This window comes from Talaromyces proteolyticus (assembly GCF_021365285.1).
Source record: "Talaromyces proteolyticus strain PMI_201 chromosome Unknown BGW36scaffold_4, whole genome shotgun sequence".
In the NCBI taxonomy this organism is placed as follows: domain Eukaryota; kingdom Fungi; phylum Ascomycota; class Eurotiomycetes; order Eurotiales; family Trichocomaceae; genus Talaromyces; species Talaromyces proteolyticus.
The window spans coordinates 2,756,959-2,781,576 of NW_025764280.1; the positions used below are offsets into that span (position 1 = coordinate 2,756,959).

Consider the following 24,618-nt stretch of genomic DNA (forward strand, 5'->3'; position numbering starts at 1 on the left):
AGGTAGTAGCATAATAAATAACCGGCCAATTAAGTTATTTTGTGTCTTTTCATGCATAACTTAGGATTGCTTCAATGTTTAATTAGTTACTTATATTAAAACGGCCTATTTGCTTTTAGTTCTTGCACATAATATTTCAAGCATTTAGCTATCATAGCCTATTTCTTTGTATATTCATGTATGGAGTAGTGATCAGCATCTTCCTGATCCCCCGCACTTATTATCAGCCTTGCCAGCACTATGTGCGCTAGCTCAGCCTTCCGCCTACCTCCATATTTTATCTCTTTAGTATACCTCCAGGCTATTCTGTTACAAGCCCAGAATCTTCAAATACTAGCACCTCGAGATAAATACGAAGAATCCTCCTGGCTCATTGCCTATTCACTTCAACTTGATCCGCTGGACCATAACAAGCACGATGTCAGACCTCGGTATAGCAGTAATACTAGATGGTCTACCTATAGTTGACCAGAATCAATCATCCATCCTCAGCAGATTCATCCTGCGCAAGCTACGAGATACCAGACCAGACGACCGTACAAAGATTCTTATGCCTACTGATGGACAACAAATGGGTCTAGGGTACATTCCTACAACGAAGGCTAGGAGCCACCATTATTAATATTCAGACAGTTTTTGCATCGTACGATTTCCGACCACTGCTCTAGCTGAAGCCGCAATTGAGCGATTGAATGGTATTCATCTTGATAGCGCGCACCAAATTACAGTGGAAAACGTCGAGGTTTCGAGGCGATATCGACGAGCAGAAGAAAAGAATGTTCTTGATGGGGAGCAATTGTCGCGCATTAGCTTGCTTGATATTGGCACTAATTATGGATGTCCGTGGTTATATATCCGTGTGCCGGATCTATGACGTGCATCCCGACCAATCACACCAACGGGAATGCTCCACTGGTATTCTGATACAGCGAGATCCTTCCATTTCTTAGCAATTCCTGAGTAATATATCCGTAATACCGTACTAATCTAGCCTGCTTCTGCTGACGGACATCTTTGTAATATCAACTACATCCGCTTCCACCATTTAATATTCACATTTGAGCTCTCTGCTTTGTAAATATTTATAAGAAGGAATCAAATCGTCATCCGATAACAAACTCGGATTTAGAACTCATCTCGTGTACTATTCTGCCTCAGCCGAGAACATTCGACTACCTTCATCCGCAAGATCTGCCGCGGCTATAAAGTCTCTACTCCTCGTTCATGAAGCTCTTCCTGTCATTCTCAATTTGCATTGCAGCAATCATCCTCGCAGCATCATATCATAAACACCCCACACTACACTCTATAATCCACTCACTCACTAACCCCCTCAACACAACCTCCACACATCAACACACCATAACCTCCACAACCACCACCACTACCCTACTCCCCTCCACCATGACCACCGCACGCGGCATCCGCATGGCCTTCCAGGCCCTCGAACAAGCCGAAGGCGCCGGCGCGCGCGTGCGCCGCTCCATCGGGACCGCCAAACTCCGCAACTTCAGCCCCTTCCTGATGCTCGACCACTTCACAATCGGCAAAGGCGCGGGGTTCCCAGACCATCCACACCGCGGCCAAGAAACCATCACGTACTTGCTCTCTGGCGGCGTCGACCACGAAGACTTCGCCGGCAACCGCGGCACAATCGGGCCCGGCGATCTCCAATTCATGACGGCCGGCAAGGGCATTATGCACGCGGAAATGCCGCACGAGAATGAGGACGGAAGCCCCAATGTCGGCATGCAGCTCTGGGTCGATCTACCACAGAAACTGAAATCCGTGGACCCGCGCTATCGGGACCTGCGGGCGAGCGAGATCCCCACTGCCGAGGTCGACGGGGGCAAGGTGATCATCAAAGTGATTTCGGGCCAGTCGCATGGCGTCGATTCAGTGCGCGATCTGGCGTATACGCCGCTGTGGTTCCTGGATGTAACGATTAAACCGGGCGGCCATGTGAAGCAAGTCCTGCCTGTTGGTTGGAATGCGTTTGCGTATACGCTTGAAGGAACGACGGAGTTTGTGACGGAGAGCGCGACGAAGAGTGTTGAGCAGTTCCATAATGTGGTGTTCCAGCAATCAGGTGATTTTATCGAGGCGTCTGTGCCAGAAAGTGCGGAAAAGGCCAGCAGGTTTATACTCGTCGCGGGGATGCCGCTGGATCAGGAGGTTGTGCAGTATGGCCCGTTTGTATGTACGAGTAAGGAGGAGGTTTATCAGGCTATGCTGGATTTCCAGAGTGCGAAGAATGGGTTTGAGAAGAGTATGGGGTGGAGGAGTGAGATTGGGAAGAGGATGACTCAATTTTAACCTGAATGTAGGATGTTTTTTTTTTCTGTATAGAATGCTGTTACATACCCCTGTTGTTACATGATGTATTACCAATATCAATTTGAATAATGATATGAATATCCAATCTTACCAACTAGTCACCACAGTAGTTATCACTATCATACAACCAACAAACCAAACCCAACCCAACCAAGGAATGACAATCCTAAAATATTTCAACGAGATACATGACAGAACGCATTCACATGGCTACCCGTCTAGCTATCTACTTTGCGAAATGAAGATCATAATCGAGCCATTTGCGAGCATTTACACCATCAGGATCAAGACCAGGCGTGCCGTAGGTAAGAGGCGCATAGAAGAGGAAGGAATACACGACGGCGGCCATGATGACGCCAGTCGCGGCCCAGGCGACGAGCAGAGAGCGAAGGCCTAGACGCTCCTTTGCCGTACGAAATCGGCGGACGGTGGGTGGTTTGGTCTTGTCCTTCGGGTCGTACACGAGGTCGGTGCTGGCTGGGGGAATGGGGTCGACGCTGGCGATGAATTCGACGAGAGCGGCAGCGACAAGACAGGATGCGAGGTGAGCTGGGAGATAATGGTGCAGGAAGCGCTGGCGGCCCATCAGCCAGAAAGGGAAGTAGTGCGCGGCCCAGCAGAGGAATAGGAAGCCGGTGCTGTTGTAGAGGCGGCTACGAGCGCCGGGTCCCCAGACTGTAATAATGGATTAGTATGTGGATATTGTGTATATATGAGGGTGACTTACTCTCTTCAATAGCGTCAATGCCTCGTCGGAGAGATAGCTGGTCGGCGCCAATGATACCTACGAAAACAGACAACAAACTGCTGGCAAACCACCAGCCAATAGGATTACCCAAAAAGTAAATTTGTTCACGTGTGTCGTTCTTCGTCCAAAAGCTGACACCGCGTAGCATAAATGGCCACTGGAAGGGCTCACTTGCGTATGGATGTTCGCTAGTGAGAGCATTGTTGTGGAAGAACATAGCGCGTTGCAACTCAGCCCATTTACGAACGAACGAAAGTTTCTGAACTTCGCGCTCCTCCTTCTCCAACCGTGGAGATCCTTCTGGGATCGAGGGGATTTCCTCGACGTACCAGATGTTGCTGGACTGCAGCGAGTTCTTGTTTCCGTTAATTTCGGCCTGCTTGTAGGCCCAGTCGGGAAGAGGGGTGGGGTGTGTCCACATCGCTACTCGTGTAGGAACGTGGATCAGCTTGAACAGACTGGCTAATGAACGGAATTCTTGACCAGGTTTGCCGTTCTCGATTTTGATCTCGAACAGGGTATCAGCATGGCGCTCTCCGTCAGCCAATTCCTGGGTCACAGTAGTAAACTCCTGGTTCGTCGGCATCAAAGGCGATGCCACATCGTGCGTCAGAAGAATAGAGTCGGTAACGATATGTCGGAGCCGGACATGGTCACCATTCTTGACTACATGAGCGGCGCCGTCGTTCTCGGGCAAAGGAGCGGACGGGAGAATCTGCCAAACGTTGTTGGTGTCGTTGAATGGGTAACCGGTAACCTGCTGTCCCTGGCTAGAAATACGGCCGTCGTCGTAGCGAAGAGGATACTGGTCAAAGTGGCTGTGCAGATATACCTTGGTATCCTTGTGGCGGATAACAATTTCGTCAAAGTAATTAATATCAACGGCATTGGAAGTCAAAGCATTCTCGGCCAGTGTCGCCTGGAACTCGGGAGTCATGAAGTCGTCGCCAGGCCCAGATTTGGTGAGAACGGCAAAGTGCACCTGGAACCAGAAAAGATAGAAGAAGAACGGCACGATGATGAGGGCGAATGCACGAGCAGCAAAATGATGCCCGAACTGGAGCAGCGACATGGTGCCTCGAGGACGCTTAATGTCGAGCAGGTTCCAGAGGTCAATAGCAACGGCCGAGCCAATGGTGACAAAAGTGAACACACCGACATATTTGGTGGAGATGACGCAGCTCAAGGAGATTCCAGTCAAAAGGAGCCACTTCCACCATTTGCGCGAGAATTCGTTGTGACGCTGCTTATAGAACTTAACGTAACAGAGAATGCTGAGCGCCATGCTCAAGACCAAGCATGCATCCAACAGAATCAAACGATCCTCGCCAATGTGCGCATTATCAAAGACCATCAAGCCAGCGGCCAGCACACAAGCCGGCAGGGAGTAGCCAGACTCCCACATAATGTCAAACACGACCGGAATCGTCAGCGAGCCGAGGGTAGCAGGTAAGGCACGATATGCGATATACGGGACTTTGTTGTCAATATAAGATTCGCCAATGTTGTCAAAGGTGAAGTTGCCATCATAGCCAACCAACCAGCCAACAAAGGCAAACAGCAACTTGCCGAAGGGGGGATGAACATCGAAGAAATACGACCGTTGCAAATAATACGAGGCAAACTATACCGACACTTCAATCAGCTGTACTTAATCCAGGCCAACCACATCGCATACCTTTCCAAAGTGCACTTCATCAAAAACCACCTCGTCGGGATAGCTAATATTCCAGAACCGCGTGCCAAAAGCCAGCGCGGTCACTACAACGAGAGCAACCCAGTAGTCCCATTCTGAGGGAGGCTTTGCAGTGGCTGCAGCAGGGGATGATGCAGCAGCAGGCTTGGGAGCTACAGCGGAGGGTTGTGGTTCGGTGACGTCTCGCTTCCCACCGCCTCTCTTACGGAGGGACGCCGGGGACGACATAATTGCAATTGCGTCGAAAAAATAACAGTAGTCAAGAAGAATTGAATGAATTAAGCGAATGTGGAGGTGAATAAAGCTGGAATCGTTAGGCGACGAGTTAGCCAAGAACCGGCACAGACAGTATGTTAGAGCTTATTTCAGCTAGAGATCGGACGGGCTCACGTTTTAAGCAATGCCAAGGACCATTGCAGGAATGGAAAGATAGCCTAGAGAGCGACACCGAGTGTCGAATCGACGGAGAGGCTGTGCGCTGCTGGAGAATCAATAAGGATGTATATAATTTCAGCAATACGGGGTAGTGGTTGTTGTTGCGTGTCCTTGGCCGAGCGGGCCTATCGGAGCGGGCCTGGTTCTTGCCCAATGACATGACAGCATCCACGCAATGTGGGTATACAAGCACATGTCCGATCATATTCAATATTCATCTGCTTTTTATTCTTTTATTCTTCATTTAATTTTGTTTATAGAGTTAGAGTAATACTATCCGTAAATGACAAGATCGCCAGGATATCATGCATGCAACAGGTATATGCCAAAAACATCACAAACCTATCACAAATAAACAAAGCAAAAACCGAACTCCGTGCATGGCTGTTCTACAACCTGCGATGCTACAGCGCATCATACCATTTCTCATTCATCATCCGACAAACTGAGGAGCTCGATCTCGTTGCGGATCAGGCGCTGGAACTCCTGTCGCGCCATCCCGCTCGTCTTCGCCAGCCGGTAAAGGCTCTTGATGCTGGTGCCAATATGCTGTTTGATGGCGACCTCCGACGCCGATTGACTCTCCGCTTCCAGTTCCAGCTTAGCTACAGCCGAGCCCGACGAAGCAGACGACGGTCGAGGATGGCTCAGAGCTTCGGCGTGCTCCGGATCATGCTCAGGCTCGGCGAGTGCAGTAAAGTCTTGGATGTCCCGCGCTCTACTGTGTTGTTGTAGGATATTTGCAAATAGATCCCCGTTGATAGTCGATGTACCGGGCTCATCAACCTCCTCCTCTGGATCGTGGTTGTCCATTGCAGGCTGCACGTCTGCGTAGCGAGAAAAGTACAAGTCCTCAGACACGACTGGGGGCGGAACCATGCTGCGAGGAGCAGGTGTCTTGATGGATGGAGTCCTTCCCGGTGTGTTGTCGTACTGTGCCCAGTAATCGTCGTCGTCGTCCTCTTGTTCCTCACGCAGGTCTTGTACAGCAGCGCCGGGGTGACTTTCTGCAGCCTTCAATGCTTCGTCGATGATCTGCTCCCTTGACCGGTCATTCGCATCTCCTATCGTGTCTGCCCAGGTCGGGGTGTCATCAGCGTTTTCGCGGGGCTGCAGCTCCGCAATGCGCCAGCCAGGACCAGCGCCGTCCGGGTCATTCGAGCACCAAAGGTACAACAGACTGATCTGGTATTCCGGAAGGGTGATCTTCGAGTGCAGTGTCTCCTCGTCGACACGCTTGTAAGTCACGGACAGATCCTCCGGCACCTCGATCTCTCCCGAAACAGGGTGCGGTTCGAAGACCATGCCATCGAGGATGCGCGACACATGGTCGGCCTTGACATCTCCCCAGCAGAGTAAGCGGATCCAGGAATCAGAGGGCGTGTCCGAGACGGAGCTGAAGATCTGGACGCGCTGGCGCAGGATGGGGGACAGGAGGGGGAGAAGTGCGGGGGGAGGACGAGTCGAGACAAAAGCCGTGGGCAAGCAGGCCAGTAACGGAGGCAGCAGGTCTCGCGGCTCTGGAGGAGGTATGAACTCGACCATTCTGAGTTAGTTAGTCCTGATTATGAACGTCCAGTAGTAGAGTTGAAGACGAGGCGGATTCCGCCAGCTGGTCAGCAGAGCAGCTCAAGATACATCCAAGGAATAGGAAGGGAGAAAATACTGCAAGGGCTAATACAGCACAGGAAAGAAAAAACGAAAGAGAACAAGGCTACTTACTGGGTCGACATGGCGCGCGACGGCGGTCGAGGTCGAAGTCGACGTCGTGGTCGTGGCCGCTCGTCCGCTTAGGTTCCGTTTGCCCGAATGCTTCTCTGTAGTGTTAGCGTCCAGGGACGATAAGCCCCGCTTGACAGGCAACTGAACAAGAATTAACCATGGTATAACAATAAAAACAATAGCGTAATAGTAACAATAACAGGGGCTGGCTCCACCGTCACCTCATGTCAGCATGATAATAATAATAACGCGTACCAAGTATGGTTACTTGCACGAAAACGTAGAGATCAGTGCACGGGAACATCCGTCAGGCGCATATTAAATATCAAACAGGAGTAATAATATCACTACGTTCTATCTCCCACATACATCAATATTTTGAACAGATGGGACTGCCTTCAACAACAGCGCGCAACGATGCATGTGAATATTCACTCATCCTGCAGGGTTGCAGATTAACCAGAGAGAGACTAGCTCGCAGATCTGCTTCGGCTATGTTCGATCGCCGTCCACCATTATATTATTGATGCTTATATCGCCCAGTCAGAAAAGACTAAGCATGATTATACAAGCATGCAGCCTCGAATGGGCTATATCTATTGTTGATACTTGATACTTGATATCAATGTCAATATAGATAATTATATTCCAATGAGGCTTGATCAACGCTACACATCAATTGATGTGGCCGCCTTAGCATCTTCATGTGATTGGAAATGTCGCCGACAGTTACACAAGACTTAGAGCAGGACTAAAAGCAAGACTGAGTCAACTCCAGCCAGCCATCACGATTGGGATCAGACGCACAACATTGGCGACACTGCGAGTGACAGTCAAATCTAATCCAACAATCGCAATGGATGCCCATCTGGCTGACAACGAGAAGCACATCACAAATGCTCTACCGTCAGACCCTGTCGCAAACTCGATCAACAACCCTAGAAGCGACGATGAAGAACAGCAAAGCAAAGCCCAGCTCCAACTAGAACGAAAGCTGCGTCTCAAAGTCGACTTGCGCTTATGCTCCATCGCCGGGCTCCTATGCAGTCTCAACCTCCTCGACTCGGGCATCATCTCCTCGGCCTCCGTGACGAGCATGATCACCGACCTAGGCCTCGAAGGAAACCGCTACTCCGTCTCCATATTCATCTTCACAGTCGCCAGCGTGGTCTTCCAACTCCCCTCGACCATCGCTGTGCGCTTCGTGGGCCCGCGCCTGTGGTTCGCCCTTATCACCTTCTGCTTCGGCCTGATCACGCTGTGCTCCGCCTTCGTGCAAACATGGCGCCAAATGATCGCCCTGCGCGTGCTCCTCGGTATCTCCATGTCCGGCATCTACCCGGGCCTCACCTACCTCATCAGCACCTGGTACACGCGCCAGGAGCAGCAATTGCGCTTCGCCTTCATGCAATCCGGAGAAGTACTCGTGCTCGCCACTGGCAACATCGTCAACTACGGCCTCAACCACCTCGACGGCCGCGCCGGCCTCGCTGGCTGGCGCTGGATGTACATCGTCCAGGGGCTAATCACCTGCCTGCTCGGCATCATTACGTACTGGTGGATGATCGACTTCCCCGAAAAGGCCGCCAAAAACTCCTTCTTCTTCCTCTCTGAATCTGAAACCCAGCTCGCCCTAGAACGCATCCGAGCGGATAGAGGCGATGCCATCCCCGACCCATTTTCATGGAAGAAGATATTCGTGAATTTCCTTGATCCGAAATTATACGGCTTCTCGGTTCTCTTCTTCCTTTTGAATCTCGTCTCGACGTCCATGTCGTACTTCCTTCCCATCATTCTGCAAGCTGGAATGGGCTTTTCGGAAAACGCTAGCATCGTGCTGTCTGCGCCTGTGAGTCCCTCCCCCCTTTCACCAAAATCTGCTACCATCTAAGTTCTAACACTTCCAGCCGTACTACTGGGCCGTCATCCCTGTGCTATTCACATCGCTAATCGGCGACAAATTCCGCCTCCGCGCCCCACTAATCACCTTCAACGCCCTGGTCCTCATCGCGGGGTTTCTAATGTTCGGCCTGCAATCCTCCACGCAGGTAACAGTGCGGTACATAGGCACGTATCTGGCCACAGGCGCGTACGTGTCGAACTGGGCGGCGCTAAATGCGTACCAAGCGAACAATATCGTAGGCCAATGGAAACGCGCGACCATTGCTGCCGCTGTCACGGCGTGTAATGGGCTTGGTGGGATTGCCGGGAGTTTTATTGTGAGGCAGCAGGAAGCCCCCTGGTATCCAACGGCGGTGTGGGTATCGATTGGTTCGCATGTGTTGATGGTGCTGATTGTGCTGGCGTTTACGGGCCACTTTTGGTTGGCGAATCGGTTGCAGAAGGCGGGGAAGTTGATTCTTGAGGGGCAGTTGGGATTTAGATATACATATTGAAATAACGTACCCAGAGAGCGAGTACGAGAGTGTTGGGTTTATGCATGGTGGTACTGTCTTAGATGGTGTTTGGGGGATGCAGACCCATGAGTTATGAATTAGACCATGTTTACGAGTCAGTTAGAATATTCATAGAAGCTATGATTAAATGAATTTAATACATATGTATAATGAAGATATTAATAGAGCCAAATTAAACAAATATAAGATGATATGTTCCGAGTGATACATGGGGTATACTGCTAACTATAGATACACAAAAACCAAGATCTCCTTCTTTATAACCCCAAACCATCAATACATATGTATGGTATCAATTTATTTTGGTTATATCACCCGATCAGTTTGCTCCAGTTTACTTACAAGCCGCTTCATACCCGTCCATTCTTCCGATGGCACCTCTTCGACAGGTCCACTAAGCGCCTTGCCGACCTCGAAGACCGTAACGACTCCGTCCAGCCCGCCTGTTGCGAGGCGTCTGCCTTCGCGCTCTTCCCATGCGATTTTGTTTAGACTGCGGGTTAGGACTCCGCCGCGGCCGCGCGAGGGTTGGGCTTTGACGGCGGGGACCTCGGTATCGGTGAAGAGATCCCAGATCTCGACGTTGCCAGCGCCGTCGACGAGGCCGAATACGCCGGGTCGGTGTGGTGACCATTTCGCATCGTAGACGACGTCTTCGCGGTTGATGTCGAGCAATGGGGAGATGACTTGCGGGCCTGAGGCGAGGCTAGTGGCGGACGCGGCAGTTGTGGCGGGCGGTCGCACGCGCCAGAGCTTCACGCTCCAGTCAAGGCTGGAGCTGAGCATGAGGTCGCCAAAATCGACGGGTCCGCGGGCAGGGTGGAAGGCCGTGGACATGACGGGGGCGGCGTGGCCGCGGTAGGCGAGACGTTGATCGGTGCCGGCTTTGGCGCCAGCGCGGTCGTATCTGTGGCACGGGTATATGCCGCCTTCTTCGGTCCCGACGAGGAAGAATGTTGGGTCGGATTGGGGGAAGGACATTGTGGTTGGGGCTAGGTCTTCTGTTTTTGATGGCGGGGGGGTGGTCAGTTCGAGGTATTCTTGAGGCTGGGACAGCATGTCGACTGTCCAACCGCAGACGACGCCGTCTGTAGATGCCGTTAAAATATTATGTGCGTTTTGTGTGCCGATTATGGCGATGCTATAGACAGGGTGTGTATGTCCAGCCCCAGTCAGCGGTGTTTTCTGAACTGGGGCGCCGCCTCCTGCGCGACTTGACCTTGTGTCCCATAGCAGAACTTGCCCGGAATATGTACCACCGACAATAAGATTGGGATGGAATGGCGAGAATTTTGCAGCAAGGATATCGGACGTAGAGTGGAATACGTATTCTGGGCGTGAATGAAGATGTTGGTTCCATACTTGAAGCAGACCATCAGGCTCGTGCGGCGCAGTAGGATTTTTCGTGTATGCAGCAAGGACTAATTCTGGGAACTACAGAACACATTAGCTATTCGTCCCGTCAGAGGAAATATACTGAAACTGACCTTTGGTGAGAAACTCAAATCACTGATCATTCGCTTCTTGCTCCATCGCTCGTCGTAGAATTGTGCCACTTCCTTAATCCCCCTTCGCTTCTTGCCGTATTCATCTTCATCCTCGTCCTCCGCATTGATTCCTCCAAGCTCATAGTCTGCCAAGATATCATATTCCTCGTCCAGGGCGCGTTCGATAACCTTGCTTGACTTTTCCACGAAATCCAAAAAGTCACCAGAAGAAGTAACGGCATTCAGCTCGTCATCGTTCAGTGTCCGCAGAGGGTATCTGACTTGTGTCGAGGCGGCCGCATCTCCGTTGACCTGCTGGGATGCTTGGATCTCTTCTTCGATTTCTCTACGGAGTCTTTCGCGGATCTCATCATCGCGCTCACGCCCTCTGCGACTCAGTCTTTTGCCTGACGGCGAAGTAGGCTCATCCTCCGCATCTAATGGAATATCTATTGCTGTAGCTGGATGTGGCGGCAGATCATCCGTTTGCACAGCTTTACTATACGTAACCGTCTCCTTTTTCGGTTCAGGGGCTGGTGCTGGTTCTGCAACAATGGGCCCAGTAGCTTCAGTCTGCGTGGCGATAGACTGCGATACCATCCGCGTAGAAGGTGAATATGTCTCTGCATTCTCGCCGCTTAATTGGCTAGCACTCAGCACCGAGTTTGGCCGACTGCCTCTTCGTGAGGGTCCATCTCCGTCCTTGAACGATGTCGAAGACGGTCGGTCGACAAGCCGTGAAATGAGACTGTCAAGCTCTGCTCTGCTATCTGTCCGACTGGGCACAGGCGAAACTATCTAGATGTGGAAAGTGGTTAGTTTGCGTTCTTACGCGGCTGGCTAGGTGGGTGTGTTTACCTCCGAAGCATCACCGATGCTGGCTCTGTTCTGACTGAACTCCCTCTGGCGTAATTCTCGCTGGCGCTTGAGTTCGGCGAGCTTTGCCTTTTTGGCCAGAATCTCGTCTTTGCGAGCCTGCATGGTGGTGGTTGGCTGGAGATTATTATTATTACTGCTGCAAGTCAAAAAGGCACGGCCAGCGATATAGTAATGCCAGAGGAGCTGTGCCTGTCTCGGCTTGGCACCGTTTGTATGGATGACATAAGCCGGCGTCGGCTCGATCAAGCAACGTCGGGCGGCCCGGAAAAACTCGCGACAGGAACTTCTCTAAGACGAGTAATTGACAGGAAGATTCATTCCTTGGAAGACAGCCATTGACCCTAGATACCCTGATCCGCCTCACGAGTCGGCTTGCTGGTATCTAGTGACCAGCTTTCTTCTTTCTTTGTTGGCCTAAATCCTCACTCCGGGCGTGGGATCTTCGATTACTGTCACCATGGCTTCGCAAGGTGTCAATGTAAGTGTCGGACGACAGCCAGCAATAAATACTATTCACTTAGCAGTGCGACGGATCACTAACCGCGGAAATCTTTCGGGCATGTTTAGGTTCTGCGATACTCTGCCCTCCTTGGCGGTTTGTTCTACGGTGTCTGGCACCAGTCCTCTTTGAACACCCAGGCCAAGGAAGCTGAAAAGCAGCGAGAATACCACCACAAAGAGTCATTGATCCAAAAGGCCAAGGCTGAATGGGCCCGGAAAACTGCGCCACCAGTAGAGACCAAGAGTGGACGTATGTTGTCCTGGCCCATATACGATAATTGATTTGAAGGGCCATTCACACTGACAATCAACAGTCATCACAGATCCCAATGATCCCAAATTCGACCTAGAGGCTTTCCTGCTCGCAAAGGCTGCGGAGAAATAAATGGTATATTGCTGCTGGTGGGAGAAAAGGTGCGGTTAATAGATGGGCCATCCGTGACGTTTTATAACATACCTACTTTTTAAGGTATGATACGGCATACTTCGAAGAATCCGGTCGACCGCCATATTTGTATCATTCAAGCCGTCTCTTTTGTTTTCTTCGATACATCTGACATTGCGAGCGAAAGGGAAAAGAATTTTCCATTATGATAGACCATTATTGCTATCTTTGTACATACCCTGGTCTTCAATACTGTCTGTACACTATACACTACGGTTGACCGCGAAGGACAGGGATCGCAAAGATTGTATTCTAGGGGACCTGCGGTAATTTCATTCTGTCTTCTTTCAATAACGATTCTGTTTCACTATTATCCTCTTGGTATACTTTTTCCCAGTAGTGGCTGTTCGCACAGCAAGGATGGTGTAATAAGACAATACCAAGCTTTGGGCTCTGGTTTTGGACCACCGTCCTCGTTTTAATAGTACTTATCGTTCAGATAACCGTCAGCTCCCATGGTTACCTGCCAAACCAGCAATGCGATTTATCCCATGCAATCTTGTATTTAACCCTCCAACTTTCAGTGACTCTTCAGGGTAGTGCGGTTGAAACAGCCTCTTCTCATCATCCCACTCCCATCCTCTCTGAACGAGTGTCTGAATCAACTCTGCGCTCGGTTCACTTCCCGCGCCGTTTTGTACAAGCTCCTCTAAACCAAGGTATTCCGCTGCGGCCTCGGGTCTGATGGATTCGTAGACTCGGCTGACATCTTTAAACGTTTTCTCGGTGAAAAATGCTATAAATAAAACAATTTAGCAGCTGCCAGGTTTCCAATGATGAAGACTAACCATCAAATTTATTGGCAATGACATTAACTGGCTCCGGCCAGGTTTGATTCCTTAAAAGGTGATAAATCTCGTGGTATTGATTCTGCCAGACTGCGCGTAGAATCGCAATACTATATCGCAGCACCTCGTCGCTCTTGAGCAGGGTTGGTGGCATGCGCTTTGTTAAAGCACGAGCTTCTTGTCTAGATCCGTTTAGTATAACAACACCTCTAAATTCGGAGAATGAGCAGCTGACATCTGGTTGGTGAGAAGGTGTGAGATGAGAAATGATGAGTAGTAGGCGCTGAGCAGCTTTTCATCCCCAAGTATTTGGGCATGTGTAAATTGCAGGCACGCCTCGTCCTCGTACTGGCTGAGGCTGTCGTACAGAGCTTCATGTGAGGGAGCTTCCGAGAGCACTATGCCCAGCTGTCTCAGCGATAAGGGCGGTTCCTCCATATTCCCGTGTGCGCGATAAATTGATGTTCTCAGGTTGAGCGCTGTTGGGTGAAAGACTTCCCTAATATTGAAGGTGTATGATGTAAGATTAGACTGGGGTTGTATTTGGATTGTTTGCATCCAGGCCCTTTTGATGCGGCGGGAATATCAGACAATGCGGGGGCAGGTGGTGCCTTGTTTTCCAGGCACAACCATACATTCAAATCATTATTTCGCTATTTTTTAATATGATGCTTTAGATTCTATTTGTCTTTGGGATATATATATATGTATATATAATTTTCTCTAATTAATTGGAGATCTATTCCTATACAGCTTCGATTTACAGAGCAGTGGGTAGTCTTGTAGAATGCAAATAATACTTTTCATTCTTTCCCAGCTCCCCTCTACGAGTTGAAATACCTCTTCTATAAACACTGCTATTGTAGGTGACTAGACAGCTGTATAGAATAATGCATATATAGTGTGCAAAAGAGCACCTAGCACCAAAAGGGAATAGACCAGCAAGCTCATAATGAACTACTATCTGCTTCTTCCTTTTATCCTGTATTGTGGTTAATTTGAGAAATGCAGTTTGATAGTTAAATACATCAATTTTGATTATGATAAAACTAAATATCTCTCAAGAAATAATAATTGTATGCCGATAGCGAATACGTAACCTGCCCCATCTGCAACGCAGCTAAGCTTTCATTCGCCAAGCCCCGGAAAGACCACCTGGCGGAGCTGTCCTCTTCTCCGTCCTGCAACTACAACAACAACCAATGCACCCACGATCAATTCCGTGCCGTGAGATTGGTTTTATTTCAAATTGATTCCCTAAATTTCCGGCCTTCATGGCCTCCACTGCAGTTGATCCCTTTTTGAAGGGAAACACGGGAAGAAACACACGTGGCCTCCTCCGCATCGTCATTCTAGGAACCATTGCCGCAGCCGCTGTCGCCAGTCGACTTTTCAGTGTTATTCGTACGTCCAGCTCCAATTGAGATGCTAGTCCCAGAAACTAGGATACTAACTAGTACTTTAGGTTTTGAGAGTATTATTCACGAGTGTGCGTGACTTCCCAACCCAATATACCGAGACGATCCCGCCGCCATGAACGACTTGCTGATGATTTCTAGTCGACCCTTGGTTCAACTTTAGAGCCACTAAACATCTAGTCCAACATGGATTTTACAGCTTCTGGGATTGGTTCGATGACCGTACGTATTCGAACTCTGGTGCTGCTGTCAATGCTGATAATCCTAGGAACATGGCATCCTTTGGGACGTGTTACTGGTGGAACGCTGTATCCTGGTCTGATGGTAACTAGTGGTGCTATTTACCATTTCTTGCGACTCATTTCCCTCCCCGTCGACATTCGCAACATTTGCGTGCTACTCGCCCCCGCCTTTTCTGGTCTGACTGCATTGGCAACTTACCTCTTGACCAACGAGATGTCCACGTCGCCCTCTGCTGGTCTATTGGCGGCTATTTTTATGGGCATTGCCCCTGGATATATTTCACGATCGGTTGCCGGAAGTTACGACAACGAGGCTATTGCCATCTTCCTTTTGGTATTCACATTCTACCTATGGATCAAGGCAGTAAAAGGCGGCTCTATCATGTGGGGAGCTTTGACTGCCCTATTCTACGGCTACATGGTGTCTGCTTGGGGTGGGTATGTCTTCATCACAAACTTGATCCCTCTCCACATTTTTGTTCTTGTGTGTATGGGACGGTACAGCTCGCGCTTGTATATCAGCTACACTACTTGGTACGCCCTAGGAACATTGGCAAGCATGCAGATCCCCTTCGTTGGTTTCTTGCCAATCCGTAGCAGTGACCACATGGCTGCCCTAGGTATATTCCACCGACAAATTTCAACTTCCAATGCTTACAAAAAAATAGGTGTCTTTGGTTTAATCCAACTTGTCGCCTTCGTTGACTTCCTCCGGGCTCAGATTCCTGGAAAACAATTCCAGACACTTTTGACTTCTCTGATTTTGCTAGTCTTCGGTGTCTCATTCCTCGGGCTCGTCGGTCTTACTGTTTCTGGTGTCATTGCACCATGGAGTGGTCGTTTCTACTCTCTATGGGACACAGGATACGCGAAGATCCACATCCCAATTATTGCATCCGTGTCCGAACATCAACCGACAGCCTGGCCAGCTTTCTTCTTCGATCTCAATTTCTTGATCTGGCTTTTCCCTGCCGGTGTTTACATGTGTTTCCGCGAGTTGCGTGACGAGCACGTTTTCGTCGTCATCTACGCTGTTCTTTCAAGCTACTTTGCCGGCGTCATGGTCCGTTTAATGCTTACCCTCACCCCGATCGTGTGTGTTGCGGCTGCTTTGATTCTGTCTTATGTTTTGGACACCTATCTGCTTATCAAGAGGCCCGAGCCACCCAAAGACGCCAGTGCAGCCAAGACTACAGACAGCGGTCTCCGAGCAGAGCGCGGTACTGTTTACGGTATCTCGTCGTCCTTTTCCAAGGCCTTCACAACCTCTGCAATCATCGGATATCTCCTCCTTTTCGTTGCTCACTGCACTTGGGTCACTTCCAACGCCTATTCCTCCCCGTCTGTTGTTTTGGCTAGCCGCATGCCAGATGGAAGCCAATACATCATCGACGACTACCGTGAGGCATACTACTGGCTCCGCCAGAACACCCCTCAAAATGCGAAGATCATGTCCTGGTGGGATTACGGCTACCAGATTGGAGGCATGGCCGATCGCCCAACCTTGGTTGACAACAACACCTGGAACAACACACACATTGCTACTGTCGGAAAAGCCATGAGCTCACGCGAAGAAGTCAGCTACCCGATCCTTCGCCAGCACGATGTGGACTACATCCTGGTCGTCTTTGGAGGTTTACTCGGGTATTCTGGAGACGACATCAACAAATTCTTGTGGATGGTTCGTATTGCAGAGGGTATCTGGCCGGATGAGGTGAAGGAGCGAGATTTTTTCACTTCTCGCGGCGAGTACCGCGTCGATGACCAGGCTACGCCTACCATGCGCAACAGCATGATGTAAGCCCCCTCCCCTCCCCACACTACTTATATCCTTCCTAATTCTGTTTCTAGGTACAAAATGTCCTACTACAACTTCAACAAGCTCTTCCCCGCCGGCCAAGCTCAAGACCGCGTCCGCGGCTCCCGGCTCCCCACCGAAGGCCCCCAACTGAGCACCGTCGAGGAAGCATTCACCAGCGAGAACTGGATTATCCGTATCTACAAGGTGAAACCATTAGATAACGTTGGCCGTGACCACCAAAGCGCCGTGGCGTTTGAGAAGGGCCATAAGAAGAAGAAGAGCTCGAAGAGAAGAGGCCCGCCAGTCCTACGTGTTGAATAGACGCAGAAAATACGTTTCTTTTAAGTTACATTTTTTGGGTATTGGCGTGGTGCCTTGATTCTGTCGAAGATACTTATTTCTTTTTGATTGTGTGTTCAAGATGTGTTTTGAGGTCAATTGTGCTGTATGATATTGCGTATAAATAAGATTCAAAATTTTAGATCAGGTTCAACTTTCAAGTACGATTGTTGTTGATTGACTAGTTGATCATCAGCTCCAGTTTCGTGTTTTTAAATGTTTGCCTAACATTGGAAGGTCTCGATCATGTTAAACGTTCTATGTGCGTTATATGTTAAATTCCCACCTTCCTCTTCTGCTCTCTAGCTATCCCATTCAACTATAATAATCAGCCGAAGCTCAGCGTTACTGAAAATCTGTACACGCGATTTTGTGTGAACACCCCGCACATTTAAACACATTTTATATATAAAATTCACTGCTGTGCAGGTGGTTTCCCGAAAGCAACCCTATTCTTCCAATTGGGTCCAGTCATGGTTTGTGTAGCTCCTCCAAGGCTCTGTGTCATTTAGTGGTTTATACCAGCATTCCATATTATTCAACTGGTCATGATCGTCCTGCTGTGTATCTGCTGCAGGAGGGTCAGACACTGGGAGGATTGACAAATCTTCGGGCGTTTGATCAGGTAACTGGCTGTCAACAAAGTCATTCTGTCCAAACATGTCGAGCCTATTTGTGAAATTGGTGTTCTGGGGCGTACGTTGGGACCCATATGCAGAGTCGGAGAAAGCCGCATGACTGAAAGGAGGGCACAGTTCAGTGTGAAGGTTCTCATTGGCCCCGAATGACAAGTCATTTTCTGGTATATCGTCGTCTGCAATAGGTGTAGGTTGATAGAACGCATTGATATCTGCTAGTTCATCTGTTGGCGGCTCGTCTAGCTCTGCTGCTGGTGCGGAATCGCTAGAAAGTTCGTTGCTACGGATATTGATAAAAGAGATCTGTGAATTTAGGTTCTTAGCATATGCTGCCCAGAGTTCGCTAAGGCAGTTTCGTACGACGTCGGGTAGCTGGCTCCGGATCTCACTTTCGAGTAGTGCTGATGCCCCTTGAACAATAACTTCAAATCGGGTCCTGACTAGGCGTGGGAGCTCCCGGGAAAGGTAGCGCTCGTAGCCGATAAGCTGGTCAAAATTTCTGCTCGAGTCATATGCATCGTAGTCTGGAATGTCATCAGCTTTCGGGCTCAGAAAATCTAAAGTAAAGAACTTACATGGAGACGGGATCGTGTTCTCATCATCGTCGGAGAACAGAATAAGAAACATTTTTTTCCACCGCTGCTCCTCAGTCCCAACAGCTTTCTTGCGGATTCGTAATTGTGCTTCTTTGGTCTTATCAATGCCTTCAATTGGTTCTGCTTGTTGTACAGGGCAACCCTCCGGCTGCCGTAAGTGACCCAAAAGCTCTTGCTCGCTTTGGAAGGTAGCGCAGCACCTGGGACACCGGATGGGAAGCTTATGCCTACGATATATATGTTCTCTATAATGTATTAGCTCTGCAGTATCCCAATGAAGGAAGGCCATACTTGACTCGATGACAAGAGATCCAACCAGGTCCAGCACATGATCTGTTCTGTCTATGTGCATTCGGATTTCGTTTAAAATATGGGCAAGCTAATTTCCGAAGCTTATCATCTGGAGTGGATACATTGGTCTTCTGATGCTTGGTTGGACTGCCATCTCTCGTATCATCCCCAGACTTCTTTGAACTAGAGTCATCGTTTCTGGGGCGCTTCCAGCTACTTCCTTCTTTCTCCCTACTCTCCCCAGCTGGGCTTTGTTGAGAAGAATGTTCTCTTGACGACTGCCCGCTGCCGGTTCTGCTCCTGATACTAACTTCTCGATCGAGAAGGGCACGGACTTCCAGCATTAATCGGTCTACAATTGATCTCCGTGATTCATCTATTATGGAGGAGACAAGACCATTTCTTTCTGTGTAGTTGGGGCTAGGTGGCCATAAAGACATCGAGGAATCCCCGGAAGAAAGAGATGTTTCAGCATCAGACAGCTCTTCTTCAGTATCTGCCATGTCCTCGTCCAAAACCGTTGATGGGGTCGGACAATCTTCTTGTCTCACACTGAAGGTTATGGTCGAAGATTGATTACTGTGAGCGCTCATTAAAGAGCTTTGTTGATCTTGATTTTCACCATGAGTTTCTTTATCTTTGCTTGCCTCGTACCCAACATATTTCGTTTGATTCTGGGTGATATTCTTGGGTTGTCCTGAACGCCTTTGTGTGGATAAAGTTCGAAGGTAATCTAAGTCTGACAATTCTAATGGCGAATGAATAGCCCTTATTTTCTCCATTATAGTCATAGGTGTGCTCAAGAAATATCTCGTAAGATTGTTTTGGGTATATCCAGAGATCTTTGAGATATCGATAACATCAGATAATGGCTGAAGGCGGGGTTTATGGCTTTCAGTAGCTACATCAAAACCCTCTTCTATTGCGGCTGTTGAATGACTCTTGTCCTCGGAGATTTGAGGAATCAGGCCGCTTGTTTTCAATACTCTGCTGTTATCTTTACCATATTGGTACTGACCCAAAGGGGCCACCGCGATAATTGGGTTTTGAGTGCTTTCCAATGTCTCTGTTAGGGCCGAGGTTTCTGTTGAAGACTTCCCCGGCGTATTTTTAAAGGGACTTTTCGGCAATTCTGGTGTGATGAAATTCGAATCATTTTGTTCCATAACGGGAGGGGGCCGGTTCATTGATGAATATGTATTTGGAATACCCTCTATCGCAGGTTTCTTGGGTAGAGAATTTCTTTTGTCATCCATCTCCCTCCCGTTCAAAGACTTCAATTTATTTGTATGCCAGCACTAATATATTGACGAAGTTAGACTCCAGCTAGTTTGTCATTATGATTATCTGTACTAGGGGAGGCCATACCGATTTTTTCCCCTGTCTACATTCCTCACAGAAATCCTTAGATGGCCAGGATCCATCACTACGAGATCGAGCTCGATCTCGATCTAATAGTAGTGATAATTTCCCTTTCTGAGCAACTGCAGCATCTCCAGCTGTGTTTTCCATCACGAGCGTCAGATCATCCTGAGAAGGAAACTCTGCGAAATATGGAATGTGATCCGCTCTATATTCATCTGTCTTTTCAACCATGCGACCAAGCAAAACCCGCAAGGGAGACGGAATAGTAGTAATTGGGTCTGGAAGAATGCTCCTCGAAGTGTTTGTATCTAGCCAAGAACCCGATGGGGGATCCGAAAATGCAGGGGGTTGATCCGCATGGCCTCCAGTCAGAAACTTATGAGCTGCAGTACCGTATCTGATTTTAAAGAGGGTCTCATCAAAAGCTCTCATCGCTTCACTTTTATCTTCTATCAAGTCACTTTTACTGGCCATCAATTCATCATGTTTTGTAAGACTGTAAGACTCGGGATCAACATCATGAACATGGTCAAACCATGTACCATAGCTTTTAAACTCAGATTCAGATCTTGCTTGCAGGTCATTCTCGGGGAAAAGAGAAGGTGGGTCGTGTATTTCGTAGCTGTAGCCTATTTCCGAAGTTGTGTGGAGATCTAATGGGAAAGTATTCCGCATCAATCGCTCTGCCAGTGGTGCCACTGATGAAGCAGCTGATGAGTAACCAGAGTCAGTAAACACGACTGAGGAGGGGCCTTTCCGGGGCGAATTTAGGCTTGGGAAGAAAGTCAACTCGTCTGTCTCCTCAGTGGAGGAGACAGGTAGGTTGGATTCCATTTTGGCAAATCCGAGGAACAATCGAGATCAGATCAATAGATGAAAGTGAACTAATTTCAGACTTGAATATTGTTTTTATTTCTCTTGGGCGATGATTTTTTGCCGATCGACATCCGCACTCGCGGTTTGCGCAAATGCGCATTGTATTCAGGCGGGGTTAGGCGATTCAGCGCGAGGCTGTGTGCCTGCATATGCACAGCCAGCCACTAAGATATCGTTCCGGATTGGTCTGGTCAAGCTTAATAGCAGTGTCGAATAATAGTTGATCGGATCATCCAGCACAAAGTGAGTCGCATCCTATAACTCATGATCATTTAGGGCTACGGCTAGCATTATACTGGGTAGACCGAATGGCATGGTAGCCAGCACCGTACGATTCCAAGATATCTCGGATTTTTCTGGAACAATAATAACTTCAGATATTCAGAGTGACTTTAGAGACAGGAAATGTATTTCCACTAAAACTCTCTAATCCAAGATGGTAATTCACATGTTACGAAATCGAGTATGAAGCAGGCGGATATCTTTACTGGCTACATCAGCTCTAATCCTCGGTGCCGGTTACCAATATGAGCCAACTAATGCGAAATTAAAGTTCAATTTGCGTGCGGATTGATAATGTCGCGTGCTACTCTGGTATATATGAGGTGGGTAGAATAAGAAGAATAGAATATGCCTGCATAACGTTTACTGAGAGAAATTTTTGATTTTGAGGTCGTTTCCAAACATACAAGACATAATGATTTAGAGTTCCTACGCGCAACAAAATACCCACGGGCTCTGATCATTATAGAATGTCATCTAGCCTAGCAAGTAGCGTTGTAGAGAGACTTAGGGGTCTATCTGCGCTGCACCCATAAAATTAGGCGCCTGGTATTGATAGGATAGATGTGGAGCAGAGTGCAATCAGGCATCATCTGAGAAGATATCATTCAAATTATCAATTGATCCAAACACTGGGTCATATAGACTCTCCTGCACGCTGTACTCATCAAGCAAGGCAGTATCTGAAGATTGTCCAAACCGATTCGTGGTCGGAAAATTTGTAGACGAGTTACCTGGCTCAAGCAACAGAGGTATTCTCTCAGGTCCGTGGTCGAGGGTGTTTGAAGGTTGCTCATTCGAGAAGCCGTCATCGTATGTAGGCATGGCCGAGACATGGCCATGGACGGATAGGGATTGGGGCGATTGAACAGCGTGAATCCTTTCTAGATCTCCCGATAGACATAGTCCTGGCAGAGGTATGGATCGATCCTTGTCTGCTGCGCGATTTAGCTTGTCAGTATGCTTCCTATTATAACTATTACAGTGAACACTTCATATTCGGCTGTAGGAGTTTCTTACTTTGAAAGTATCTCTCGCAACTCGGAGCATCAATCTCAGAATGCATGGTTCGCATATGATTCATGAATTGATTCTTCTTGTCGGATCGATACGAATTATGGCAGAATTCAACTGGACACTCTATTTTGGGTGTGATATGCCGCTTGAAATCAGAATGACGGTTGTATTTCGTACCGCAGTCCGAGCATGTTATGGGCATCGGTCCTGTCGCTGTCGAATGGTGACCTAGGTCTTTCTTTGCTTGGTTATTACTGTTGGACATTTTGAATGTTTTTGAAGGATGCTTGGAAGATTAAGCTAGTTTACCAGCAGCATTGAGAGTTTTTAAATAGTGCTCGCCATCCCTCCAGGGGCATAACCACAGCGTATATTATATTATCGAGTGCCCTCTATTGGGTAGGCCTCATTCTCTTGGGCATGGGTTTGTAAATTGAATCCATGAGATTCGGTGCGACTATGCGTCTAAGTTTTTCCAGGGGAGCAGATTCCGATCCTAACTAAATTGCCGGTTTGGTCCAATATGGTGTTACGCGCATTGGCGCAAAACTACTACTGCCAACCAAGCCTCCGAACGCAGCAAGGCTTGCGAAAGTTTCTTGTTCTTTTGGGTCTCAAACAAGGCTGTCCGGTTAGGCAGGTGCATCACTAGTTAGCAAGCGCGCGCCCTGATATCCGTCGCCGGAGCCAGCCCCCCTTAGTAACATCCGCAGCACAGGTCGATTGGTCATCCAGGATTATAAAAGGCTGGCTCTGGGTGAGTATCAATGCCGCAAAGTGATATCGAGTGCCAGAGCTGAAAGTTCAACCTAGACCGACTTCTCTCGATAAGGTATGTCTTCCCCAAATGGATCATGTGTGGCTGAAAATACGGTGAGACATCACCATCTCATGGCCGCACAGGGTTGGACCCTGCAGGAACATCTATGGGTTTCAGGAATTCCTATACGATTTATAGCAACCCCTAATAAACTGCAGACAATACTTTAGCGAGGTGTGCATTGTATACTTCGTACACAATGCATAGCCTGAGGGGATCAGCGATTGGTTTAGAATGCAAAATTGGTTTTCTATGATATCATACTTTATCTCCCTTTCACAGAACCGCTTTACATCTGACATTTGATTGGCTCGGCAGTGTATGTATGTACCATAGAATGACAGAAGTGACATGGAAGTGCCTGTTAGTCCGATTTTCACATGGTGGATGAATACTTTTTCTGAATTCCGTTGCTAATTCCAGCTACAACATGTGCCCGCAAAAGTCACACCTTCAATCAACTATCTGATCGTGTGTATTTACTGCAGCGACATTTTCGCAACCAATATCTAGCCCCTGAATAGGAATAATTATAGTCGGAAAATTCGTCGGGTTTCCTAGATCGATAACATTCAAATTAAGGGATAGCCCATAAAACTGTCTTCCCGCCTGCAGATGCGTCCGGATCTGCACCTTTTTCTATGCATAGCTTCACCATGGTTAATCTGTTGTAAGTTAGGACCAATGCCAGCAGGGTCTTCGCTCCATTCACGGCCGATACATTAGCACCATGGTCTAGAAGTACTCTTGCAACATTTTCCTGGCCGGAATAGGCTGTAAAATGAAGAGCAGTTTCTCCGGTATCAGTGTGGTCCGGTTGTAACCCAATGTCTAGGAGAAGCTTGATAACATTCTCATGGCGATTACGTGTAGCTTCCAGCAATACGCCAATTTTGCCTTTAGTCCTTAGACTTGGAGAATAGCCGGTGTAGAGAGACAGATCTGCGAGTTCTTTACTTTTCACCTCGGGTGAAATTCAGCCATCATCAGTAAGCCTTAGAACTTTGCGGATTACCGATGGGTGACCCTTCCTTGCAGCCCACACAATGACACTATGTTCGTTGGCACAAAAATGGGCTCGAGCGCGTTTATAGAGATACGAATCACGGGTGTTGAACAACGCCCGTGACGTACATAGAAATGAGTTGAGCTCTGGTAAGTCGAGAAATTCTGCGATCTCGAGGACTAACTCTTTTGGAAGATTCATTAACAGGCTGCGCGTTGTTTCTGTTGTAGCCATAGTGATGATAACAGAGGTAGCGAGAATATTTCAGAACTGTGTGTTGACTGAGAACGTAGGCGAAGCAAAGGACATCGCAGTATCTAATGAGATATGGTTTGCACTCGACGCTTTATGAGTCCTCGATGTCTCTGATAATCAGTTCAGAAGATATGAGATGGTTGAAGATGAGAAGAGAGCGTGAGGACGCTGTTTGCAAGGCGGTGAAGACCAATAGAAGATATGGTCAATCCAGTCC

General features: G+C 48.4%; 12 protein-coding genes across 12 annotated transcripts; 5 read left to right on the plus strand and 7 right to left on the minus strand.

The window, feature by feature from the left end:
• The first annotated feature begins 246 nt into the window (after window positions 1-246).
• On the plus strand, window positions 247-1,027 carry BGW36DRAFT_375524 (uncharacterized protein). Its single transcript, XM_046215777.1, has 2 exons — window positions 247-582; window positions 634-1,027. The coding sequence occupies exons 1-2, from the start codon at window positions 419-421 to the stop codon at window positions 872-874; spliced, it is 405 nt and encodes a 134-aa protein (XP_046074776.1). The 5' UTR covers window positions 247-418; the 3' UTR covers window positions 875-1,027.
• Window positions 1,028-1,043: 16 nt separating this feature from the next.
• BGW36DRAFT_375525 (RmlC-like cupin domain-containing protein) lies at window positions 1,044-2,391 on the plus strand. Its single transcript, XM_046215778.1, has one exon. It carries the CDS (start codon window positions 1,225-1,227, stop codon window positions 2,314-2,316), a length of 1,092 nt encoding a protein of 363 aa, XP_046074777.1. The 5' UTR covers window positions 1,044-1,224; the 3' UTR covers window positions 2,317-2,391.
• Window positions 2,392-5,303, minus strand: BGW36DRAFT_339032 (mannosyltransferase PMTI). The gene is made up of 4 exons (XM_046213027.1): window positions 5,172-5,303; window positions 4,764-5,085; window positions 3,065-4,709; window positions 2,392-3,012 (listed from the first exon to the last, which is right to left on the minus strand). The coding sequence occupies exons 2-4, from the start codon at window positions 5,007-5,009 to the stop codon at window positions 2,564-2,566; spliced, it is 2,340 nt and encodes a 779-aa protein (XP_046074778.1). The 5' UTR covers window positions 5,010-5,085; window positions 5,172-5,303; the 3' UTR covers window positions 2,392-2,563.
• Window positions 5,304-5,642: 339 nt separating this feature from the next.
• BGW36DRAFT_357702 (uncharacterized protein) lies at window positions 5,643-6,761 on the minus strand (the record flags this gene model as incomplete). The annotated part of the gene is made up of 1 exon (XM_046213899.1): window positions 5,643-6,761. The coding sequence occupies one exon, from the start codon at window positions 6,759-6,761 to the stop codon at window positions 5,643-5,645; it is 1,119 nt and encodes a 372-aa protein (XP_046074779.1).
• Window positions 6,762-7,794: 1,033 nt separating this feature from the next.
• Window positions 7,795-9,334, plus strand: BGW36DRAFT_357703 (putative MFS transporter; the record flags this gene model as incomplete). The annotated part of the gene is made up of 2 exons (XM_046213900.1): window positions 7,795-8,787; window positions 8,846-9,334. 2 exons carry the CDS (start codon window positions 7,795-7,797, stop codon window positions 9,332-9,334), a joined length of 1,482 nt encoding a protein of 493 aa, XP_046074780.1.
• A 327-nt stretch (window positions 9,335-9,661) lies between these two features.
• Window positions 9,662-11,823, minus strand: BGW36DRAFT_292858 (putative dynein intermediate chain; the record flags this gene model as incomplete). Its single annotated transcript, XM_046210941.1, has 3 exons — window positions 9,662-10,789; window positions 10,843-11,640; window positions 11,701-11,823. The coding sequence occupies 3 exons, from the start codon at window positions 11,821-11,823 to the stop codon at window positions 9,662-9,664; spliced, it is 2,049 nt and encodes a 682-aa protein (XP_046074781.1).
• Window positions 11,824-11,998: 175 nt separating this feature from the next.
• Window positions 11,999-12,964, plus strand: BGW36DRAFT_375535 (ATP synthase E chain-domain-containing protein). The gene is made up of 3 exons (XM_046215779.1): window positions 11,999-12,199; window positions 12,289-12,472; window positions 12,537-12,964. Exons 1-3 carry the CDS (start codon window positions 12,179-12,181, stop codon window positions 12,605-12,607), a joined length of 276 nt encoding a protein of 91 aa, XP_046074782.1. The 5' UTR covers window positions 11,999-12,178; the 3' UTR covers window positions 12,608-12,964.
• Window positions 12,965-13,113: 149 nt separating this feature from the next.
• Window positions 13,114-13,893, minus strand: BGW36DRAFT_425873 (putative COP9 signalosome subunit 8; the record flags this gene model as incomplete). Its single annotated transcript, XM_046220176.1, has 3 exons — window positions 13,114-13,403; window positions 13,456-13,637; window positions 13,691-13,893. The coding sequence occupies 3 exons, from the start codon at window positions 13,891-13,893 to the stop codon at window positions 13,114-13,116; spliced, it is 675 nt and encodes a 224-aa protein (XP_046074783.1).
• Window positions 13,894-14,643: 750 nt separating this feature from the next.
• BGW36DRAFT_375539 (putative oligosaccharyl transferase subunit) lies at window positions 14,644-17,478 on the plus strand. The gene is made up of 6 exons (XM_046215780.1): window positions 14,644-14,859; window positions 14,921-14,944; window positions 15,015-15,095; window positions 15,142-15,735; window positions 15,784-16,912; window positions 16,967-17,478. Exons 1-6 carry the CDS (start codon window positions 14,730-14,732, stop codon window positions 17,235-17,237), a joined length of 2,229 nt encoding a protein of 742 aa, XP_046074784.1. The 5' UTR covers window positions 14,644-14,729; the 3' UTR covers window positions 17,238-17,478.
• A 39-nt stretch (window positions 17,479-17,517) lies between these two features.
• On the minus strand, window positions 17,518-21,080 carry BGW36DRAFT_460138 (uncharacterized protein). Its single transcript, XM_046222082.1, has 4 exons — window positions 20,149-21,080; window positions 18,781-20,078; window positions 18,469-18,734; window positions 17,518-18,417 (listed from the first exon to the last, which is right to left on the minus strand). The coding sequence occupies exons 1-4, from the start codon at window positions 20,977-20,979 to the stop codon at window positions 17,705-17,707; spliced, it is 3,108 nt and encodes a 1,035-aa protein (XP_046074785.1). The 5' UTR covers window positions 20,980-21,080; the 3' UTR covers window positions 17,518-17,704.
• An 805-nt stretch (window positions 21,081-21,885) lies between these two features.
• Window positions 21,886-22,585, minus strand: BGW36DRAFT_357708 (uncharacterized protein; the record flags this gene model as incomplete). Its single annotated transcript, XM_046213901.1, has 2 exons — window positions 21,886-22,241; window positions 22,324-22,585. The coding sequence occupies 2 exons, from the start codon at window positions 22,583-22,585 to the stop codon at window positions 21,886-21,888; spliced, it is 618 nt and encodes a 205-aa protein (XP_046074786.1).
• A 1,132-nt stretch (window positions 22,586-23,717) lies between these two features.
• Window positions 23,718-24,380, minus strand: BGW36DRAFT_357709 (ankyrin repeat-containing domain protein; the record flags this gene model as incomplete). The annotated part of the gene is made up of 2 exons (XM_046213902.1): window positions 23,718-24,082; window positions 24,275-24,380. 2 exons carry the CDS (start codon window positions 24,378-24,380, stop codon window positions 23,718-23,720), a joined length of 471 nt encoding a protein of 156 aa, XP_046074787.1.
• Between the last annotated feature and the right edge of the window lie 238 nt (window positions 24,381-24,618).

Bases quoted from the DNA above. Each gene is read 5' to 3' on its own strand.
- BGW36DRAFT_375524 (XM_046215777.1), top strand. From the start codon at position 419: ATGTCAGACCTCGGTATAGCAGTAATACTAGATGGTCTACCTATAGTT. The intron at 583-633 runs GTACATTCCTAC...ATATTCAGACAG, and splicing joins GGACAACAAATGGGTCTAGG to TTTTTGCATCGTACGATTTC.
- BGW36DRAFT_375525 (XM_046215778.1), top strand. From the start codon at position 1,225: ATGAAGCTCTTCCTGTCATTCTCAATTTGCATTGCAGCAATCATCCTC.
- BGW36DRAFT_339032 (XM_046213027.1), bottom strand. From the start codon at position 5,009: ATGTCGTCCCCGGCGTCCCTCCGTAAGAGAGGCGGTGGGAAGCGAGAC. The intron at 4,710-4,763 runs GTATGCGATGTG...GTGTCGGTATAG, and splicing joins ATGAAGTGCACTTTGGAAAG to TTTGCCTCGTATTATTTGCA. The intron at 3,013-3,064 runs GTAAGTCACCCT...CCATTATTACAG, and splicing joins CATTGACGCTATTGAAGAGA to TCTGGGGACCCGGCGCTCGT.
- BGW36DRAFT_375535 (XM_046215779.1), top strand. From the start codon at position 12,179: ATGGCTTCGCAAGGTGTCAAT. The intron at 12,200-12,288 runs GTAAGTGTCGGA...GGGCATGTTTAG, and splicing joins TGGCTTCGCAAGGTGTCAAT to GTTCTGCGATACTCTGCCCT. The intron at 12,473-12,536 runs GTATGTTGTCCT...GACAATCAACAG, and splicing joins AGTAGAGACCAAGAGTGGAC to TCATCACAGATCCCAATGAT.
- BGW36DRAFT_375539 (XM_046215780.1), top strand. From the start codon at position 14,730: ATGGCCTCCACTGCAGTTGATCCCTTTTTGAAGGGAAACACGGGAAGA. The intron at 14,860-14,920 runs GTACGTCCAGCT...CTAGTACTTTAG, and splicing joins TCGACTTTTCAGTGTTATTC to GTTTTGAGAGTATTATTCAC. The intron at 16,913-16,966 runs GTAAGCCCCCTC...TTCTGTTTCTAG, and splicing joins ACCATGCGCAACAGCATGAT to GTACAAAATGTCCTACTACA.
- BGW36DRAFT_460138 (XM_046222082.1), bottom strand. From the start codon at position 20,979: ATGGAATCCAACCTACCTGTCTCCTCCACTGAGGAGACAGACGAGTTG. The intron at 20,079-20,148 runs GTATGGCCTCCC...TCAATATATTAG, and splicing joins GTAGACAGGGGAAAAAATCG to TGCTGGCATACAAATAAATT. The intron at 18,735-18,780 runs GTATGGCCTTCC...AATACATTATAG, and splicing joins ATCTCTTGTCATCGAGTCAA to AGAACATATATATCGTAGGC.